A 22948-nucleotide genomic window follows, 5' to 3' on the forward strand; every position below is an offset into this window, starting at 1 on the left:
TCTGCATGCCTGGGAGCGGTATGGGTCACCAGGAATGTTGACTCTCCATAATCATTACTTCCCCCATCTGTGTCTGTGCTGTGGGCTGTGGGATGCTGAGGGGGGAGATGGTGCTGCTGGAGAAAGACCATGGATGGAGTGATGGCCAGAGGGACGGGGTAGTGGTGGTGGTGGTGGGCAATCTTATTTCCCATGTGGTGGATTAATGATTCATCACGCAGTCGCCCTTGCTCGACTCTCATCATCTTGCTGAAGAGAGAGGGAAGGGAGGAGGGGAGGTGGAGGGGAGAGAAAGAAGAAGGGAGTGAGGCCAGTGAAAGGTAAGAAACTCTCACTCTCTTTACTTTGTCATGGTCTTCCTTAAGCATAGATAGATAGATAGATAGATAGGTAGATAGATAGATAGATAGATAGGATAGATAGATAGATACTTTTTTGACCCCCAAGGGGAGATTCAAGAAGTTGAAACGCTCTGAATGCTTCACATAGATAAACACTTCCTTCAGACCCCTAATTTAACACTCACCAGTGAACCATAAGACATCAGGCAGTGAACCGTGCATTTGTCAAAGTGGTGTTTATTACCACCCATTCTCCTTTCCAAAGTGCAAGCCAGTTGGGCAGTGGAATGGCCAGATATGGTCACCGAGTGATCCTGCCAGCTGACCAGAAGACTTCAGATCCCACTGATCCCTTGTTGAAATCAGGCTGGGGATGCTCAGCCAGCTGGTGAGTGTGTAACTAGGCGGTCCCAGACCGCACCGAGTGGACACAGCCTGTTATTCTCTGTCCAGGCCTCCTGACGTATCTCGGTCCACTGCAGGGGGAGGCAATATGAGGAAATTTAATTTCCAACAACCAGCTGATAACCATCATAATTCTTCAATGTCATTAGACCCAAATCAATTAGTTTCATAGAAACCCCCCCCTCCCTCCCTCCCTCCCTTCTCCATTCCACTCTTTTCTACCCCTCCCTCATCCCTTGTTCCTCTCCTCCTCTGGAAGCTGGAAGGCAAATTACTCTTGCTGCTAATTTTCTTTCTCTTTGTCCCCTGCACGCCGCTGACTCTCCTTTCATCACGGCTCCATAAAGGGGGCCGCATTTAGGGCCTTTGAAGGGGGCTGCTGGTGCTGCGCTGTGGGCCGTGGCACTCGCCGCCTCCTGCTTCTGTCAGCCCAGCAGATGAGAGGGACTTGCCTTCCACCACTGCTGCCACAGGAACTTTATAATGGCCGTTCTCCTCTCTCTCTCTCTCTCTCTCTCTCTTCTCTCTCTCTCTCTCTCTCTCTATCTCTCTCTTTCTCTCTAGTAGATGTAAGTTTTACAGTATCTGCTGCCCCAATCTCACCGCTCCATAGGTCCTCTCACTCATGTATAGTCTTCTTATTCATAATAATTTGTAAAACCACAAATTTCCTTTAGATCACTATGAAGCCAACAGAGCAATGAAGTACAAGAAGGCGCAGATAGAAAGGACACTTGGATTGATGAATGACTGAAGAAGAATTTTAAATATGGATGTCTGCAGTACTGTACTCTACATTACTGAATATTTATTTTTCTAAAAAACTAATATATATTTTTGAAGTGACTTTATGATATAAATTCAGATATGAGGACAAAAGTGACAAAAGTTCAAGGATCAAGTCACTGCTTAGCATTTCAGTAGCCTCATTTTTCAGAGATAGCATATCGGAAAGGCAGTACAGTACAATGTTCCAAATTCATCACACCTTTGTTACATTTATCAGCTTAGATCTATGACTCATTTTCTAGCAGCACTGCAGATGAACTCTCTAATGTTCTCAGTCTAATGTTCATGGCTAACTAAAAAAGATCAGTTTGGTGATACTTTGGAGATAAGATCAAGAGATCTTGTATCACAGATGAGGTTTTATCCAGGTCCATTAGCATTTATACAGTATGTGTGTGTGTGTGTGTGTAATTTGATAAATATTTTTGATACAATGATTTATTATTCATTGTACTGGACTTAATTGAAAGCATAATGGCTTAAACAGCCCGGGGTTGTTATACTTCAATATCTTATGCATATTTAGTGTGTAGATATGTATGAATTTATGAATATCTGAGAGTAAACCTCACTGTAGCATTAAAGACCATTCTGCAATGCTATACTGCCCTAGCTGTCACACCTCACCTCTAGCCAACCTCATACCAATCACTTCTCTTCTAAGCCCTCTAAACTGCTGCTCTAAATGTCTAAACATCTACCCTCTACACACACACACACACACACACACACACACACAGTCTGACCTGCAGATGTATTTGTTTTCTCTTTAAGGTGGCCAATGCAAACACGCGTTGCCCCAGTCCACAGGGCCATCAATAACCATCCTATGAGTGATTGAGTGCTGTCAACGCTGGGATTGCTCCCTTGAGTGACGGGAATTCAAAAGCCTGGCAGAGAAGTAAAGTGAACCAGGGAGGTGTGCTTGTAAGATCCTATGGATGGGTGGTTTGCAGGCATACAACAGAGGGGAGCCATGTTGAGCATGGGGGGCAGCTTGAAACATGAAGATCCTTATTTCGAAGCCGGGGGTGATACAGGATTCCTGTGTGCAATGGAGGAGATCTCTCTGAGTGTCGGGAATATCTTAATGGGCGAACGAGCACCTTTGATTAAGTGTGGAGCCATTTAGGATGATTATGACTGGCAGGACAGATTAGATAGAGACAAGAGAGAGAGAGAGAGAGTGAGTGACTTGAATGAGTGAATGTGTGTGTGTGTTTGTGAGAATGAGAGAGAGATCTCCAGGCTCTCTTTGCCTCTGTTTCTGGCAGATCAGTCCCAGAGAGAGAAGGGTGTTTAAGCTCTCTCTCTGTCTCTCTCTCTCCCCCACTGGTCAGGCTTTTCTTCTGCACAGCTGGATGAGCACACACAACTACTGCCAGCCTCTCACCGAAAGGGCTCTAACATGGGTAGTGAATTAGCCAAGTCATTTGTGTGGGATCTTAACCTGAACTGATATATCGTTGAATCCTCTGATGCATGTAGGGAAAAAGATGCATCTGACAGAAAAAAAAAATACTTACACAGTTGCTGAACCCTTGAGGCAGGCCCCTATCCCCCATAATTGCTCCTAGGGTTTATGTCTTATGTGCACATACTTCATGCTATGCTCCTCAGGGTGCAGAATCTTCTCTGCACTAGAGGCTAACAGTGCTGAAGCCAAACTTAGAGATGAACTCAGGTTTTAGCAGTGGACAGGGCTGTACATGCACAAGCAATTCCCATATGGATAGTACAACAAACTAGGTCTGTAGAGGCTCCACAAAGAGACACTAGCAATCTTTCACATCAACCTGACCTTTACATATCAGCATCCACATACTGTTCATATCCATATAGTGTTTGTATCAGCAGCCACAGACACAATCATTGTGAGAACAGATTGAATAGATGAACAGATGAAATATAATAATGAAAATAACTTGTCAATGTGTCCACCTACTAACACAGTATGTGGGTAAACATTAAAGGGAATGATCAAATCTAGTCCAATTTGTCACTCACACACTCGCGTCCTTAGTCACACAGACTTTCCCTTTTCTCTCACAACTCCGTTCTTCTCTTTCAACCCTCACTCACTCCCTCGTGCTCTCTTCTCCTGGGTCCAATCTTCTAGCTCACTGCGGGGTACTCTTCCCACATTTCAACTGTTCAGAGGCACAGCAGGACACACACAGAGACATATGCACATGCATACACACACACACACACACACACACACACACACACACACACACAGAGAGAGAGATCAGATGTGCGCACACATACTACAATGAGCACACCCAAACACAGATAGAGCCAAATTTCCCTAAGAGTTGAACTGGAATTAAGTCATTCACAGTGGCATTGGGGTGCATATGGAGTGGAAGAATTGATAGAAAGCCAGACAGAGAGATAGATAGAGAGAGATACAGAGAGAGGAAGAGATAGAGAGCAAGACAGCCACGGCACTGGAACAGAGACTTTCATCTGCCTTCCTATCTTATTTATGACCCTTGTGGCTCCACTGAAGACACATTTGTGGTAGAGCGACACAGTCATGCCATTGATATGACTAGAGACATCTGGCCACCAGGTGGAAGATAAATAAACTTGTAAATAAATAGGTCATTGGATGGACAGATAGAAGGTTTAAAGTATAAGTAAATAAATAAAATGGATGGATGAGAAATGAGTAGGAATGCAGAGATCATTAGGAAGACGAGCAACCGCGTACTACTGACAGACAGCAGGACCAGAAAACTGACATCTCCAACCCAGATCTGGGAGACGAGACCTTCTCCCACTGTAACATTTCCAGTTATTTCATAGTCTGCTGCAGCTTCTAGATGAAAAACACCTTTTCACAGACATCTTGAACAGCTTTAGCTACTCAGCTGTCTTGTTTCTCCTCTCCACAGCATTACTATTGAATTATTCTGCAATAATAAAACAAAGACTCTGTTGCGCCTCTGTTTCAGAGACAACTCAACTAGAAGTCTGGGTAAGATTGGAGGGTGGATTGGGCATGCACACTTGTTTTTCAAAACCAGCTTCCAAACTCTGACTGAACACTGGTATACAGTAGCACCATGCCAGCTGCACCACGACAGATTGGGAGTCTTTTTCTAACGTTGTCCAGACTTGGGTTCTGGTGTGGTCTAGACTTGATAGCTGTCCACCCAGCTGAGTCCTGAAAGGGAGAATGTCAGTCAGAATGAGGGGTCTATGGCAGCTGATTGATAAGTGTAGGTCCAGGAGCACGACCACAAGCTGACCATCTGTCACTCCAGCTTTGGGGGAGACCATTTCACTGCCCGGCAGTCGTGATGATGGTGGTGGTATGGACAACATTGGAGAGTGTTGTCTGTGCATGCACTGTCCCTACATTTAGCAGGACATACTGTCTGTCTGTCTGTCTGTCTATCTGTTTGACTGTCTGTCTGCCTGCTTGCCTGTCTATCTATCTGTCTGTGTGGTGCGTGGTCAGGCTCCAGCTGCTGGCTCATGCGCTCGCTCTCACAGCTAACGGCTCCAGCTGTAATCCCTCACAGCTGCTCTGCTACGACTGGCTCGCTCCTCCACCCCTGCCAGCACTGCCTGACACTCCAAATGGCAACGCCATAGACTCTACTCTTACAAATACATGCACAGACACACACACAGACACACACACACACACACACACACACACACAGACACAGACACACACACACACACACACACACACACACACACACACACACACACACACACACACACACACATACGCACACACACACACACACACACTCTCCTTCTCTCTCTCTCTCTCTCTCTATCTCTCTCATTTCCTCTCTCCGTGCTCACATTTTGGAAAGCACTGTGTTTTTGAAACTAATGAATACAGTGCCCTAATGTTTAATTCAGCTTGATTCGGCCTGCAAGCTAGCGATCCTCTGTGGAAGACCACTCACCGGTTTGTCCAGTTACAGTTTTTTTCAGTCGCTAACAAGCGTTTGTCTAACCAGTTGTCACATTTTCAAAACTCTAAACACAATTAGCACAGCATCGGTCTTTTGTGGCCATACCATTCACACATTTCATGTCGTTTTCACACAATATGCAGCCAGTGAACACATTTCCACAATGCTTACATTTTCTTAACAGACAAGCTATACCTCCCAACAAAACTATGGATTGTTTTTGTAGTATTTACAAATGTTAACACACAACATCCCACAATAGCAAACACAATATTCCAAACCTTAGATACAGTATAAAAACCTCTGCTTCTGCTCTGCTTCCAAATGGTTTTATCCCAGGTGCATCAGATCTGATCAGATGCGTTGTTGATGAAAACGTGTGGCCTAACTCTGAAGATCGCAGAGATTAGATACAGTAATTTTGTGTTATTTTTAGTTCCCCCCCTTTTTATCTGGGCTTTTTGCTGTTGTTTTTTGTTCAGCTTGTATGTGTTTCATGGCTATTTTGTTCACTGTAAGCAATACTGTAAAACTTTTTCTGTTCTATCATACTGTAAACATTATTTCTACTGTACCTGTAAACAGTAAAGGGAAAAAACTGATTTGCTTTTTACTGGAATGCTTTTGAATGTGAACATTACATGTGGACATACAGTTCCCAACCAAGAAATTTAGTGTAAAAACGGTGGATAGCATGTTTTGCATGCAAATACCTGTAAAACTGGAACATACAAGTCTATGCAGTTTTTGTAATGTCAACAATAGCCAGTATTTTGAAACCTGGTGTACTTTGATTGACTGCATGTACCTTGTGAAGTGAAAACAAGTGTTATTCTTTGACAGAATAATTTCATTTTTAGTCAGATTTCCAGTGTTTTGGTAAAGTTGGTGTGTGCAGAGAAAGATGTGTTCTGTATTGAAATGAAGAGTTAGTATACATTTAACAAAATGTGTTTTTGAGAAGAAAATTATCCATTTGGCCAATTGTGTTTTGTAGGTGTGAGTCTGTGTTAAGAGTTTAGAAAAAGTATCTGAAGTATGGGTAAGCGCTTTTTAGCGATTGAAAAAAACTGTATTAGTTGCATTAATTGCAGCCACAGTGGGTTTTGACATTGGACTGTGATTGGCCAATGAACTGTGAGTCATAAAAAGACAGGAATGATTCAATCTGAAACAAAACATCTCTGGGATAAAAATATTACTTTATTATTCATTAAACAGACAGATCTGAGAATAGAAGAAATAAAGACAATTATCCACAGGAATGCTTTAAAGGTGACTCAGCGATTGTACATGATTTCAAGCCCATAACAGTTTTTGTCACAATCATCGAACACCGCTTCAGGATCCACTTGCTGCCCATCCCGTGAGTACACTGTTAAAAAAATGGTCTCTGTAGGCAGCCCAGTCCAGAAAACTGGAAACAAACTAATTATGGGGCAGCCTGTCCTCCAAACAAAAACTGAACACTGTGTGGAGTTTCTCTGCGAATACTGGAGGGAGGGGTGAGTTACCTCATGGTGTGTTTTGGTTTGGTCCTTGATTTAAATATAATCTCCATTGTTTTGGACAAAAGCATTCGCTAAGAAATGTAAATATAAACATAGACATAAACAAACTTTAAAGGCTCCAGTGCAGTATGGTGTTTCAGTGTCCATAATCTACCACATCGGCAGTGCTGAACAGTATTATTTTACATATCATAATGTCTTCCTCTATCCTTGAAGTACTATCAATGTGCTCTCTTACATTTGTGGAATTCCTCATAACGCCGGTCTCTCTGGACAGCTTTCTGAGTGTCCCCAGTGTGTGACTTCTGTCTGCTGAAGGGCCAGTGTGTAAGGGGTGTCATGAGTGCACTGTCCAGTCCGTGGGTTATCATACTTCTTCTCCCTTTCATTTCCGGCTTCAGTTTCGCCAGAGATATGGCCGTTTGTCCCCGGTGTCTGTCATAGGGCCTTATCAGTGTGAATCCCCCCCCTCCCACTGTGAGCTCCTATGAAGGCCCTCACTGTCATGCTCTGCTTCGACACTTTTCTGTCCATCATTCTTTGTGGGGGTTTTATATCAGGGCTCCTGCACTTTCATATCCAAACTGCGTCATGTTGCATTAAGCGGGCCATGTCACTTCAAGCAAGTTTTAACAAAGCCGGCAGAATGACTGCGCCGTTCGACGTGACGTGGGTTTTTTTTATGAATCAGGAAGATAAGGGAGTCTGCAGTGAGGCAGAGGCTGGATTCTGAATTCATTCAGCCAAACCCTGTCCTCTCTCTCTCTCTTTCTCTCTCTTCTGCCACCAGATAAACTCCACCATGTGCTCACAGCTCTCAATCTCTTCTCTCACTCACACTACAGTATAATACTGCTTCTCTCTCTCTCTCTCTCATTTTTCCTTATTAGTCATTGCTGTCTTTTTCTATGGTCTTAGCTATATGTTTTCCCTGGGTCTGGCAGGCACTCTCTCTCTCTCCTTGTTTATTTGTTTTTTAAATCTGGTTTTGTTTCTCTGGCTCTGGCGTTCTTGTCTTTCATTCACTACCAGTCCATTGCCCTATCTCTGGCTATGGGTTTTTACTCTTCGTCATCTTTTTTCTGTTCTATTTTCTTTCTCTTTTTTCTGCAGTTCTTACACACACACACACACACACACACACACACACACACACACACACACACGCACACACACACACAGGAACCATCCATACATGTATACATAGGCAGCACAGTTCTGTAGGGTCTGGTCTTCTACCACTCCCTACGCTCTCCACCCTCCGACGGACAAGATTCCAGCTAAAGTGAACAGTGAACTTACAGAAAATGCCCGACCACTAAACCACCTTCCACATCTGCTTGTGTGCCAATCTGACACATTCAGGCCTGCATTCAAATTCCTCTGTGGACTCTCTGAGGGCTATGGATGTCCCCATCATTTTGTGAAGAGTGTCAGATACCATCTTCTAATTTCCCACCTCTCAGTGTGCTTGTTGGCTTGGGGTCCTGGGGCCTGCCGGCGCTTCTGGGCCTTGTAGATAGCACTTCAGAGTATGCTCACTTAAGATCAGCTGATGGATACCGGCTCAGTGGTGGTCAGGACCTTTCTGTGTCCTTACTCCTAAAAAAAAAAAACAGTTTGCTTGCTTCCCACCTTCAGTCCACCCTCAGTGGTTTTTCCAACCGGGCAGATCTTCTAATGAGGTGCAGGAGAACCACAGAAGCCCACAAAACAGTTTGTTTTTTGGAGAATTGTTTGGGACTGAAGATTTTCTGAAGCATTGGTGAAATATGTTTTGACAGGTCCATTACCAAAGGGTTAGGGAGTGTGCAGCTGGGCCAAGAAAGCTGCAGCTTTAGTAGCCTGAGAATTGGGGCAGACACTTACGAGAGCACAGCCTTTGAATTCAAAAGTCCCCATGCAGGGAGATGTTCTCAATGGTGTGTGTGTGTGTGTGTGTGTGTGTGTGTGTGTGTGTGTGTGTGCGTGTGTGTGTGTGTGTGTGTGTGTGTACAGTAAGTGTTGACGTTCATCTCCAGTCAATCCAGTCGGGTGTGGTGTGTGTGTTGTGTGTAATGCCTCTGTAATCCAGTAAGTGTTGCAACGCTCATCTGGCCCATGCCAGATCTCCAACACTGCAGAGCAGATTTTCATCACTGGAAATTAATTATTTCAGTTATTTCTCTTCCTCAGATGGAGGGGGTGGGGAGGTGAGAATATGCCCTCATTATTTCCCAGCTAATGTTGAGCCTGAGACCTGTCATTTTTGTTCTCACCACGGTAAGCTGTTAAACGCTAATAGACCATCGTTCTTCCCTTTTGTGTCCTGCCACCTGACATCTGTAATCTCATTTGCAAAAATCTCTAGGCTTCAGTGTGTGTGTGCACGTGTTTGTGTGTGCAGGAGATGTGCATTCATCATCAACAGGCTTCTCTCCTCTCTGTCATATTTTTCTCCTGGGGACATAAGAGCTCCCTCTTCCAAGTTGCCCACCGGTTCGGGCTCTTAAGCATTTTGCACTGAAAGGTTGCTGCAGATATCTCTCTCTTCTTTTTCTTCCTTCTTTTCTGTCTTGCCACTGGAAATGCTTTTGACTATTAATTTGCTATGGGTCACAGCACTGTGGCTCTTTTCAATCACTTGTCTTGACCTGTTTACCAATACCAGCAGCAGTCTTGGTAAACAGCCAACATCTGTGAGCCTTTCAGCTTGTCACATCCAAGACAGATGACCTGTTTTAAACTTCGCTGCCTCATCTGCTCGTATTCAAATAGCATCATGGGTCCTCAGCTGATTTGAGAATATAGGGCAAACCTGCAGTGGCCCCGTTGCTTTCGATTCAGTTTCTCCACATGCACAGAGTGGCCAAGATCCAAAATGGATGATTTATGTTGCATGGCTTCTTTAAGCACCATTACATTACATCCTCTGATTAGGTGATCATAGTCTTTCCCATTCCAGTGAGTTATATTTTATATGTGTGTCAGTTGCATATTGATTAAACTGTACACCAGATGCAGATTGGCATGTTCAATGTAACTTTGCAGTAGTATCACCTAATATGTATGACATTTAGGATACTCTTATGGTTACTAAGATACATTTGAGCATTTGCCCTGTCGGTGGAGAGAATAATCAGCTTCATCGCCTGCCAAATCACGGGTGATTCTGTTGCTGGGGAAGGCGAGATTAGGTCCTTAGTGCCTGGCGATGAAAGGGGGCCTATGTCAATCTCGGCAGCTACCGAAAAGTCCACTGACATAGAGAACTGCCCGTGGCTATAACCAGCCGCGCATTACTGAATGAGAGAGGTTTGTAATTAACTCAGGTACCTGGTGAATTCTTGTGACGTCGAAGTGCTGGGGGAGAGTGCGCGATGGAGGCGGGTCGGTGAGAGGTCTCTCTTCGCGCTCAGCGGTTTGTTGAGGCAGTGGTTGCGCCGGAGCACCCCAGAATCGGACACCGCGCAGAGGTAAGCGCGTGTATGCATTTGTAGCCTAAAAATGCAGCAATTTTTTAAATAAGGAAAAATAGCACGTTAAATTTACCGGAATTATATTTCGTTTTGTATAAAATGTAGGCTATCTAAGAGTAAAACTACACTGCTTGTCATAGCTATATGCACGGCAGATTCATATTAATAGGCTATAATAACGTAATTGATATTTATCCTTCACACTTGTTCTGAATAATATTGGAATTGTGGGTCATGTTGAGTCTGTTCACCGTGCGCTGTCCAGGGTACTGAAACGCGTTGAGAGGAACAACGGGATTTCTCTCAGGTTATAGGCTAAACAGGATAGTTCAAAAGTTAAACATGCCCTGTTTTCTCCATTTTACGAAAGCGATCTCTTTATGAATACTTAAAGTTGAGTAGGGTAAAACTTTTAGTTTAGAGGAATCAATTGGCAACCCGATTACTAACGAGCTTTCTCTCCCTTTACTGATTTCAGGAGAAAGTTACACAACTCAAGATATAAGAGTCGATGTGTAAATATCATCTTTTCCTCAGAGACTGTAATGGAAGAATTGTTTTCATGTTCCCGGTCCACATTCTCTCTTGTCCGAAAGCCTTAATTTGTCACTCTCTTCTTCCTCCGTTAACCCCGCCAGTGACCAAGGACACATGAGTTGGAAAAATGCATGGGGCGTAACACGGTCATCTTGCGGGAAGTGGTGAACAAAAGAGGCGTCTAGCCCTCTGTCGGAGCATGGCACTCTTAAAGCCGGACAGCAGGAGAAGGGCATCGGCCATGTACCCCCGCAGACAGCTGTGTGGCTCACCCAGCTCTGTGACAGGCGAGTCCCCTTTAGTTTGAAGAGCTGGAAGTACGGTAAAAGTGGACAGAGAGATTACACGCAGCCATAAAGACACACCACCTCAAGACATGGGGATACAACACCTCCTGCTACTTTTGATATATTTGGACCCTATGAATGTACTTAGCGCAGCCACGGGCAAGAAGAATAAAAATGCCCCAAAGCGGACACCGAAGGCAAAAGAAGTTAACAGTACTGTCGCTTCCACTGAGATGCCACAGAAGATAACGCAGCTCCAGTCGCCTTCGGTGATCGGTGATCATGACATGTGCCTGGGTTACTTCGACGTCAGTGGACAGTATGATAAAGAATTCGAGTGCAACAACACAGATCATAGGTACTGTTGCGGAAGCTGTTACCTGCGGTTTTGTTGTAACGAAAAAGCAAAGCGCTTAAATCAGAAAATATGCAGGAATTACGTGACTCCAGACTGGATGATCAAAACTCCATCTCCCTCCCCCACGCCTACAGGAGACACATACGACCCTGAAACGGATCAAACAAACACTACTGTCTATGTCACATGTGGCGTAATAGCGTTGATAATCGCAATAGGAGTTTCTGTAAAAATCGCATATGACAAAGTTATAAACCCCCCCCAGGAAATGAACGTCCACAGGTGAGTAGGCTACACAGACGACGTATATATAATTTACTGTTTATCATTTACTTTGGCTTAAGAGCAAGTTCAGAAAGTTTGAAAATAATTCATCATAATAATTGTATTATGCATATTGTTGTATTATTCTCACTTTTCCTGTTTACTTTACTGATTAGGCTACCGAGCCCAGTAATAATGCATGTGTTTTTGTTAACACATGTTCTAACCTATACAAATTTAACATGTGGTGAATTTCAATTCAATGTTCCTCAAATAGAATCATTCAGTGTATATTAAAACATCTGTACTGAACACACTGTTTTAATAGAGGGAAAATATCTTCAGAAACTGCCTTCACAACCAAACTCTCCTGCCAGTGCTGCAGTGTTAGAGAGGGAGTCACATCAGCATTCCCAGAGAGCAACCACATGTACCTTTTAAGGGTGCTGCGTAACACCATAGCCCACCAGCCCCACAATTCATTGATATAGTGAATAGGAATAAAGAGTTGTGTGACCTTCCTGACCCATCATATAAGATATTATAATGTAGCTGATAGGGATTAGTGCGATGATGGTACAGTATGTATGGACCAACATAACTGGGGATCTCAGTTTCTCAGTTTCAACCTGTGTAGTGTGCTGTGAAATGTGGTTTTATACAGGCTTTTTATACAGGCTTCTGAAATATATAGGGCGATTTTAAAATCCATCAATGACACAGCTTCTTAATTAAAAAGCTCATTCAACATCATGCAAACATATGCCTATCACTGTGGTGATGTCACAGATCATGAACTCTATGCGTTGAAAAAATATGGGCATACAAATGAATACCTCTGTTATAGCCTATAATAATGTGTGTGACATCATTTATAACCAGTAACCATAAGTCAGTGTGCCTTGACTTTTGCCTTTTGGTTTTAACATTGTTGTGTCTTAGCCCCAAAAAGGTTTAGAACCTCTGGTTTAAGCAAAAGGCTGTGGTGAAGAGAAGAAATTAACTTTCTCTCTCCCTCCCTCTCTCTCTTTCTCTCTCCTCTCTCTCCCTCCCTCTCTCTCTCCCTCTCTCCCTCTCTCCTCTCTCTCTCTCTCTCTCTCTCTCTCTCTCTCTCTCTCTCTCTCTCTCTATGAAGCATTTGGTTCCAAATTGCTATAGCTCTATTTTTAAAAACATTAAAAAGTCATGCTATTTAACTGTGTATTTCAGGTAATATTAATCAAATTGCAGTTTACAGAATTTACTTGGACAGTGTTACTGAAATTACTTGGAAAACAAAATAGAAAAATGGTCGATATAGCGTTTTGGAACCAAACTCTTCATATATTCATATACACACTTCCTCTGGCGTTAATTTGTGGAATGTGTTGATTTTAGTCTTATTAACAGTGCTGTGAGAGTGAAAGTGGCATTTTGTTCATCAGTAGCTAGAGCAGACTACTCAGAAGTAGTGTGGCGCGCAGTATCACTCTGAGATCACCAGTGAAGACGACACAGCTGTTTCAGGCACTGGTGATCAGTTGGGCTCACCATGAGGATCCATGTACACCCATTCTGTTCCCATTTTGTCCACCAGCTGTGTGATTGACAGTGCGATGTTTGCACAGCCTCAGACAAGGGCTCAAACCTCATGATCGTCTTGATGTGATTTCCAGCGACCCAAAAGTGTATTCCCAAATGGTTATTATGGCCCAGTGGAAAAAGCTGTGACAGCAAAGGCGTTGGCTTTAACCGACCGGCAAACCTCCAACTTCCAACTTGCCTTAGCAACACCATAACCCCCTCCCTAATCTCAGACCCCTAGAGCCGTTGATAAAGTGGATGTTTTGCTTCAGTGGACGTCATTTGGAACAATGTAACCTGAAAGCAAACAGACTGCTGCAGTCTTATGAAAGGGAAGGAGGTGGTGTGGGCTTTCTGCACTACATGCTAATAGGCATGAGCTCAGCCTGGGACCTACCCAGGTATATACAGGTGGCCTGTCAGCATATGGTATGTGTGAACCAATCGGATGCATAGAAAAGCCTAATTCAGTTCAGAAAAACAGAGCTTTGGGGGATTGAGTCCCACATTTGTCTATGGCACTAAGACTTCTTCAATGGTCAGGCATGGTTAATCAACACTCTGCTAAAAGAGACACATCATTGAAGCATGGCTTTGTTGTGGTTGGTGATTGTTTGACTACAGTGATATAACAGTGAGTTTTCTGGTAGTGTGTCCCAGAGAAACCTTTTTGCAGGCACCTTTCATCACTGATCAGATATCTGTTCTCTGGGATGACTCATAAGGCTTTGCTCTTCAAGGCATCCAGCTGTGAGAAGCTGCGTAAAGTTTTGTCTTTGTTTAAATATTGATAGTGTGCTGGAATGTGAAAGCAACAGGATAGTGTTACACTGCACCAACCAGTAGATAGGGAACCTAGGAGACTGGAAAAATCTTAGTTTCCCAAGTCACGTAAATCATGATTTATCAAATTGGATAGTTTCATTGAAGATTTTGTGAAGCCTTTAAAGGTTGTCCTCCCTGTTATGAGAGATTTTATGTAGGTTGACTACTGAAGTTAAGAGTGTGACACACAACTTATCTCTAAAGAGCTTATTATTTTGAATAAGGAGAAACATTTTTTGCAAACACAAACAGGCTAATCTTTTTTCCCTTCTGGCCCACCAAAATTTCAATAAATAATTTGGAAAACTGAACAGAAAGTAGTGACAGACTGGCAGCAATGAGTGAGAGTGCCACTTTTGCTCACACGTGCTGTCCCCAAAGCAACCTCTTCAACAACCTCATTCAGCTTTCGCCTGCAGCCACAGATGCACGCAGCCAAACATCAGAAGTTGTTTTCTAAACTTCTCTAAGTTGTTTGCCTCTCTCTCTCTCCTCTAAGCCTCTGTGTGTCGTGTTTTTTCACACCCCTGGCTCTGTGACTTCTCAGCATCCTCGCCAGGGGGAAACTCTTTGAACCCCGGCTGCTTAATGCCACCACATCTCGTCTCACAATACCATGGTAGAGGAGAAGTGAGAGATGCATGCAACGAGACAGCGAGAAGTACAGGAGAAAGATATGCCTAAGCATGGCCATCTTGTGGCTTTCACTTCGCTTAAGTGTTCGTCTCAGCCATCGCAGTTCGGCTCCATCAAAGCAAACTCGGTGTCTGCCTTTCAAGCTCGTTTTATTTTTTATTTTTGTAGTTCTTTCTTTTTTTTGACACTGGAACCGACAAGCATGCGAATCGAGCTGCAGTGGAACATGAGATTAGCGTTACAGTTGGAAACAGCATGCAACCGAAAACAGGAAAGGGGGATAGTGGTGGGGTGTGGTGTTGGGGTGGTGCACTGGTGCATCTTGAAATGGCAGCAACCGCACGGCGTGAAGGGAGGGGAAGGGAAGGAAGCGAGGGCTTGGAGCAGAGTAAGCCGACTAACCTTGACCTTCAGTGGAGCACGAGGAACCTGGAGAGTAGGAAGCCACAGTCTGTGATTTGAGATGTCTGTATTGATCCCTTCTCCTGTCCGCCAAGGCTCTGATGCAGTCCAAAGAGGATTTGAGGCCTTCCAGAATGTTGTTATGCACAAAAGGGCACCTCTGGAGCACCAGAAAAGTGAATTTACCAGACCACATCTCTATTGGATTGTGACAGAGGGTCAGGACACAGACGATCAGGGTCATTCTGTGGGAGTTGCAGTAATGTCAACTAGCTACCTGAGAACACACACACAGACCCAGCTTGTCTTGCCTCTTGACAGCATACCTGTTTCTGCTCACGACACTGTGCATCCTGCGTCACATATGTTTATTGAGATTAAGGTCTCTCTACTGTAGTCAGTGGCTGAACTCACAGTTTTGTGTCCCTGTGTGCCAACGGTCTGTTTAACCACCCATTCACTGATGCTGATTTACTAGTGTTATGCTTAAAGTGAATGGCTGGGGGTCCTGAGAGCTGGAACACAGCATGGAGGGACAAGTTAAATGTTATTTCAGTTTTGCATGAACTACTGGGGCAATTGCATTAACTACTGGGGCAATTGCAGCCTTCAACTAAAGCACTATTGTATTGAGTGAATGCATCAAACTGTAAGTAAGAATAGCTAAATGTTTTGTGTTACATGGTTATTTTGACAATGTTTCTCGTATGAATGTACAAAATGTGTGGTTGGCTTTGAGTTCCCAAGGTAGTTTAAGCTGATACGGATTACTGTTAAATTATGTGAAGTTGGCTAGTTGGCAGGATATTTGCCAAGAATTTTGCTGAAGTCTTGTGGTTCTTTGAGATGTCATGGATGATTTAATCCTAAATATTCACCAGCTTGCATAGACTCTTTGTGTCATGTTGTATTCTTCCATGCTTCATGCATTTAGTTGTTCACCTGAAGTGTTTGTTTATTTTATTCCTGCCACCACTGCTGACAAAATTGTCAGCGTGGAACAAGCAAGCGGATGTGCAACTAAAGTGTTCCGTTCATGGAGCAAACAATTTGCAGAGCGTAAAAAGTTTTAGACCTGTCTAATTTTTTCAAATGTGCATGTCACTATCACATCTGGTGTAGTCAGTTTCACTGATTATAGTGGAAGCTAATTGTTGTAGCATATGCTCGGCAAAAGGAACACTTCAGTCGCACGCTGGTTGATGTCTGATAGTGATAATGTTTTCCATTTTCATTGATGGTAATGAATATTGAAACATACATGTATTTCACTACCAGTAGGCCCATCACAGTAACTAGCAACTTCTAACTCTAGTTAGTTAAAAAAGAAAAGATGGGCAATGCTGGAATACATTCTCATTCTCATTTTTTTAGTTTATTTCTTTCAAGGACCAAAATACATTAATCACATAAAGAGAAGAGATGCTTGTACCAGGTTTAGCTAAAAGCTCATTTCCATCTGCAGTCCCTGGTTAAAGTTAAAGGCTTTGATGGTTTGAAGGGTATTTCCAATGTTCATGGTCATAGTGACAGTGAAAAGTCATTTGAATGTTTTTGTCGAAAAGCAAAATGGAAGAAATGAGAGTGTGCATGTGACATCATTGTGCTGAAAGCTGAACAGAATGTGTTTGAAACAATGACTTCTTTATTTACAAACCTGCTATTTTGCTGTAAAAAAATATTTTTAAAAACATCTACAAAGACAAATCAAATCTGCCTATGGGAAGCTAGGGAGCTGTCTCTCTGTTACTGTCGCACTGTACAATATAGTGACAATCACATCATTATATCATCACAGTTTATGTTAATTATGGCTTGTCAGAAACGTATTTTACAAATGCCTTTGATTGGCAGGTCACTATTGCTTTGTAAAACAGTTGGCGTCGCTCCCAGAAACTCAGAAAAACAGCACAGTCAACAAAACTTGTTGCCATGGTTCTTCAGCTTCCTGGATTCAGCATGGATCCCAACCTCCACGATTTTGAAGCCCAATGAAGATGATCCATTTCCATGATCTTTAGACCTTTACTTGACCACAATGTTTAGAGATTTAGAACAGACTATAAAACACACTGGCGGTGGCAGTCCAGAGGCCTACTTTCAACCCTGTCAAACATCAACAGGCTCTGAACTCCATGGCATTTTCCATGGGCCTGCAGCTTCCTCGCTGCTGAGATCTGGATGTTCTCAAGCCCTCGCTCTGCACGACGCAGCAGCCAACTGGGGCACTGGAAATCAGGTCGCCTCTGTCTGTGAAGCTGATACGTTAAAAAAAGGCCTCATCCTGGAAGGGAGAGGCTATTAATACATTTTCCCAAAGTCACAGGCGGTTCTGGAGTGATGGGGGGCCTCGTGATGTGTTTGAGCAGGTTGACACTGGCACATTTAAGGTGCCAGTTGACACTTGTTGTTTTCTCCGAGGTGGCGTCGTCCACCCATGGCATCGGCTCGCGGCATGTTTCAGATTAAAATCGCTTGCTCTGAAAAAGTAGAGAATAGTGGGGGCAAATGTACTCAGAAGGAAACTCTTTGTTTTAAAGAGCGTACAGTATTCTATTTCCATTAGAGCAGTGGTTCTCAAACTTTTCACTATGAGTACCACCCACAAAAACAATTGCCTCTCCAAGTACCACCATTATGACCGACATTAAAATACCAACCACAGGTGCGTAAAGGCCAATTCAACTACATATTTTATATTTTACATACTGTTTTGTGTTGTCAAGTCTTTATGAAAAGACACCTTGGAGACTCCCTGAGTACCACTAGCGAGAGTTTGCGTACCACCAGTGGTACCCTACCACAGTTTGAAAACCACTGCATTAGAGAATAGGTAGAAAGGGCACAATAATAATACATGCAATCGACTGTACTCTGCCCAAAGCTGGCATCCATCTGTAACTTGAATGCCTCCACACCCAAGTCCACCACATTACCACTTAGGGCTGTAATTACCACTATGTGTGGAAGGTGCACACTCCACCAAGGAGGAAGTAAATTATATTGGCACTGTGATTAAATAAATTAGGTGGACCTTCAGGGGCTTGAAGGTGAAAACAATGTGTACTAGTTGCAATTAAACAGAAGGCTTTGATTGGAATGCAATGACTTGCTTGGAATTGTCTAACTTCTTGTTCTTACTTTTTTGTTGTTGTTTCCAGAGCGCTTGCGGACATCATGAGGCAGCAAGGCGCTGTTCCCTCCCAACAGTATGAGCACGAAAACATTGCAGCGATTGACAGCTCGCCCCAGGAGAACACGCCTGTGCGGACATTAAAGAATCACTACACGCCGGTCCACGCCAAGCCCAATCACGGTAGGTCAATCCCTCTTTCAGGGCTTTCGAGTGGAGGCCATCATGTCTGTTCACAGGTGATCAGATTTGTTCAGCAGGATGCTGAAGTCCATGAGTGTTCACACCGGTGAGGTGAGCTCCTGGACACAGTAGAGGGGAAGCGTTTGGATTGTTGATGACATCAGGCAGTGATACACAGATAACAAACGCTTGCTATGGCAACGGAGCACGTAATAAATGTCCAGCGTGTAAGTGGACATGCAGAATTGGAGTCAGTTCAGATGGAAATAACAGACATCCCATGCTCAATCTCAGGCCTCCAAGTCCCCTAGCTCTCGTCAGCCCTGGTTTTTCTGTGCTGTTGTTTGTCTGTAGACAGGCAGTGAGTGCACAAGGGTACGCATGGTTCAAAAGCATTTTGCAGTTAGGGTACACTTAACAGTACCTTTTGTTTCGGATTCTTGTATCTCAGCCACACCAGCCACTCAGCTTTTCCACTGTGTCGGTTGTCAGTGTCTGAATGCCCTTCTGTGACCTTGAGACCTTGAGAGACTTTTTAAAGGGACACTGAGTGCAGGAGCATGTAGTGTTGCAGTCCAGGCTTTGCTGAACACGGTTGAAGTTCTGTTCTGCACTGTTGCATCTGCTAGCTGAGTGTACATTAAAACACGTTGCTCACTGGCTCCGAGGTCCTCGTTTGATTTCAGCATGATGACCTGCAAAAGCTTCCTCTCTTGTTCGGCTGCCTCCCACTGATTGGACGGCAGGAATAGATACCATGCAGAGTGAAAGTGGAGCAGAGGCCCGAGTGGTTTCTCTTAAACTTTACAGATGGCCTCTGATGAGTGGCCTCTGATACAGCCCAAAGAGCCTCTGATCATCCTCCTGCTTTTAGTAAACGCCAGCAGAGGGCTCGTTTATTAAGGAAGGGAGAACGAAAGAGATATGGATGGTTAGAGAGAGAGAGAGAGAGAAATACTGAGAGAATGAGAGTGAGAGGGAGTTTGAGAAGGAAATAAGGAAGAGGGATAACCCAAGAATCAAATAAATCAAGTAAAGGCCATTTTTAATCTCTGTATCATTAATCTCTTATTAGATATCAAAGGTCATTTGCGAATGCCAAGATCACATCAGCCACACACACACACACACACACACACACACTGCGCCTACATTATGGCCATCCCTCGTGTGTGTGTGCGGCATCACTTGATGGCACACACACTAGTCCTGTCCGGAGACATAATTCCACCGTTGGGCGCCATGCCCCTGCCCCCCCCACCACATACCCCCAACCCTACCCTAACCTCCCACCCTCCCACCCCTCTCCCGCCCTCTGCTTTTTATCCGGCCTCCAGATCCGCGCTCCTGGGGATGATCCGAGCAGCGCTGCCTGCTAAGTGCCCTACTCTGCTGTCCCAGATTCCTCAGCATTACGTTTCAGTCTCGTGTCACAGCACCAGACTTCTCCACCCTGCTCCACGAAGGGGAGAGGTGATGGGGTGGGGGTGGGGGGGGGGTAATACTATGCTGTCCACCCCCCCCCCCCAAACACACACACTCACTCCACCCCAATCGATGGAAGACGGGCAAAAGATGTCTGCCGCTGGTTTGCACTGTTGGCTGGATTGGCAGCGCCAGGGGGAGGGGGAGGATGACGGTTTGAGCCCGCAGGGCTACTCTGTGTGACGCTGATTTGTGCATCTCAAATTACGTCTCCTTTCACTGGGGCAGGCAGGGGGCAGGCAGCGGGCAGGCAGGGGACAGGCCCTCAAGGGGAAGAAGAAGTGCCTATAAGAGGGGGAAGCAAAAAAAAGAAAGTTGTGGAGAGCAGGCGTGCTGGTCCAGAGGAGGTGGTTGGTCCAGAGGAGGTGGTTGGTCCAGAGGAGGTGGTTGGTGCGTTGGTAATAGCTCTGCTGATGCGATCCCATGAGGTGCTCTGGTGACATCCATCTTGCTGGCTTACAGTGCATGTCCTCTGGAGACTTCTTGTTTCATCACTTTGATCAGCTGTTGCGTAGCATCGGCTGCCCTAACATGACCGCTCAGGATGACTAGACACCATCAGAGATTAGCCTCGGGTGTCTTTGACAGAGGTAGCCCGTGGTCTGAACATGAACCTTTTGTTTGGAATCACTCTGCTCCCGTAAATGGGATGGGGGCGGTGTGCAGTCCCTTTAGTCCCTGTCTAATGTCCTCCTTTGCCTTGTCGTGACTGAAAGAAAAAAAATCCCATTTCTTCAGCAAGCAGAAGCTACACCTCGCGGCTGAAGTGATTGTCTCAAACCATAATCACCTCCGAGAGTCTGGAGTGAAGTGGAAGTCAATGAGCTTGAGCTACAGGAGAAAAAAAGATAAAGCTCAGCTCAAGCCAAGTATCAGTTTTTTCCCATTTAGAATAATATGGATTTACACAATGCGAGTCATATTAAGTGTAACAGGGTGATATTAATGTACCATTCTTATGCGAAGATTTAGGATTATTCACATATACTGGTATTATCTTAAAGTGAGGTCAATGGCGCCAGCTAAAACAAGGTGCTGAACAGTCTGTCGATTTAAGTATTCAGACCAATGGCTTTTGCAAAGAGCTTTTCAGCACACTGCATTAGACTGTATGTAGGATGAACTACAGTACACTAATGTGATTATTCTATACAGCTCCTATATATTCCTTTTAAAGTTGAATAACACTTGTGCCAGAGCCACAGACTAGTCCTGTGCACCTATTAAATATTTACCGGCTCCACAACGGTCGCTCCCAAAGTCACATGGGAGGGCCAGAGTATGGTATAATGTATGTATGTGTGTGTGTGTATTATTGGGGTATAAATATTAGTAAGTGTGTGTATGTGAGATAGAGAGAATGAGGGATTGAATGTGTCTCTGTGTGTGTGTGCACACTGCACAGTGTCTGTGTAGTGTGTGTGTGTGTGTGTGTGTGTGTGTGTGTGTGTGTAGTAAGTGTGTGTATGTGCGAGAGCGAGAATGAGGGCGAATGCGTCGCGTGTGTCGTGTCGCGCACAGCGTCTGTGCGTGCGTGTGTGTGTGTGTGCGTCGCGTCGCGTGTGTGTGTGTCGCGTGCGTCGTCGTCGTGTGTGTGTGTGTGTGTGTGTGTGTGTGTGTGTCAGGCGGGATGGAGGCATAATGAAGACCTCGCTGATGGTCCCGTGTGCCCATTCTTATTAGGAGAATTAGAACTGAGCTACGATCTCTGGCTTGGGCGGCCCCGAGGTCTGGCTGACTGAGAGACACACTTTGAAGAGAGGGTTCTCTGAGGAGCAGAGGGGGGAGTGAGGAAAGTGGTTATGAGCTGTGGAGCTCATGACTGAGAGACTCATACCGGTGCAGGAATTTGGAGATGGTAGATGAGAGGTAGCCAGTTCGTCAGGAGTGACTGCAGAGGCAAGCACAACTCTATTATTCTTGTTGTGTATGGTTTTCAAAGTTCAAAGGCACTTATTTACAGAAGTATTTTAGAAATGAATAATATATTCTTGTCAAAACTCTTACTCAAAGACCCCTACAGAGTCAATCTCTCTCTCTCTCTCTCTCTCTCTCTGTCTATGCCCCTCTCCCTCTCTCGCTTTATGCCAGTCTGTCTGTCACTCTGGAGGCTTTGATCCTGTCCTCCTGGTGTCTGGCGGGTGGCTGTGTGATTTAGCAGAGTGCACAGTGGATGGCAGAGTGTGGGCCAACAGTGCACCCGGCTTCATTGTGCGTCTCCTTTACTCACTGTGACAGGCTGCACACAGTGGCAATCTGCTAACTGCGCTACGCTACATCACATCACTTTACATGCACGCCGACTCTAAAAGGCATTTGTCTCCTGGTAGAAAATATGAATGAGACTGTACAGCGCATTCATCCTAATGTCGCAGCTGTAATTGAACTCCTGCTTTACGTTTTGACGGCAGAACCCAACATGGGCAGATCCATCAGCTCTGTAATGTACAGAGCACATCAACACTGACACGAGTAATGTATGGGTGCATTTATTCATTTGTTCCTCAGGGGAGACACATCTATTGAAAGTGACGTAAAGCTTAGTGCCTTTTTGCCTTTATGCACTTTATGGGGAAAAATCAAGTCCTCTTCAACTTTAGGTGTTGCTGGCAGGAGAATCAAAGTGAACACATAACACACAGGTTTTGCTCCTGTGAGTTTTTGAAAGATAAGTTATTCATTGGCCTTTGGGGTCATTTGGCCACTTCCAAGACATGCATTACCATCCAATTAGTTCTCTACCAAGACATGCATTACCATCCAATTAGTTCTCTACCCTCTTTTGTAAGGCTTTGAAATAGGCCTTGGCTCGTGACCCTGCAAA

The 22948-nt window shown here is 44.4% G+C and overlaps 1 protein-coding gene across 4 annotated transcripts in view; it reads left to right on the top strand.

The window, feature by feature from the left end:
• Nucleotides 1-10390: 10390 nt before the first annotated feature.
• The window catches only part of LOC125296746 (protein shisa-6), a 51957-nt gene continuing 39399 nt past the window's right edge, over nucleotides 10391-22948 (top strand). For all 4 annotated transcript variants that reach the window (XM_048246821.1, XM_048246823.1, XM_048246822.1 and 1 more), the window contains exons 1-3: nucleotides 10391-10448; nucleotides 10930-11915; nucleotides 18485-18639. In XM_048246821.1, the coding sequence (XP_048102778.1) occupies nucleotides 11365-11915; nucleotides 18485-18639 (706 nt within the window). In that variant the 5' untranslated portion in view covers nucleotides 10391-10448; nucleotides 10930-11364. The remainder of the gene's footprint in view (nucleotides 10449-10929; nucleotides 11916-18484; nucleotides 18640-22948) is intronic.

The sequence above is a fragment of the Alosa alosa genome, chromosome 6, assembly GCF_017589495.1.
Source record: "Alosa alosa isolate M-15738 ecotype Scorff River chromosome 6, AALO_Geno_1.1, whole genome shotgun sequence".
NCBI lineage: Eukaryota > Metazoa > Chordata > Actinopteri > Clupeiformes > Clupeidae > Alosa > Alosa alosa.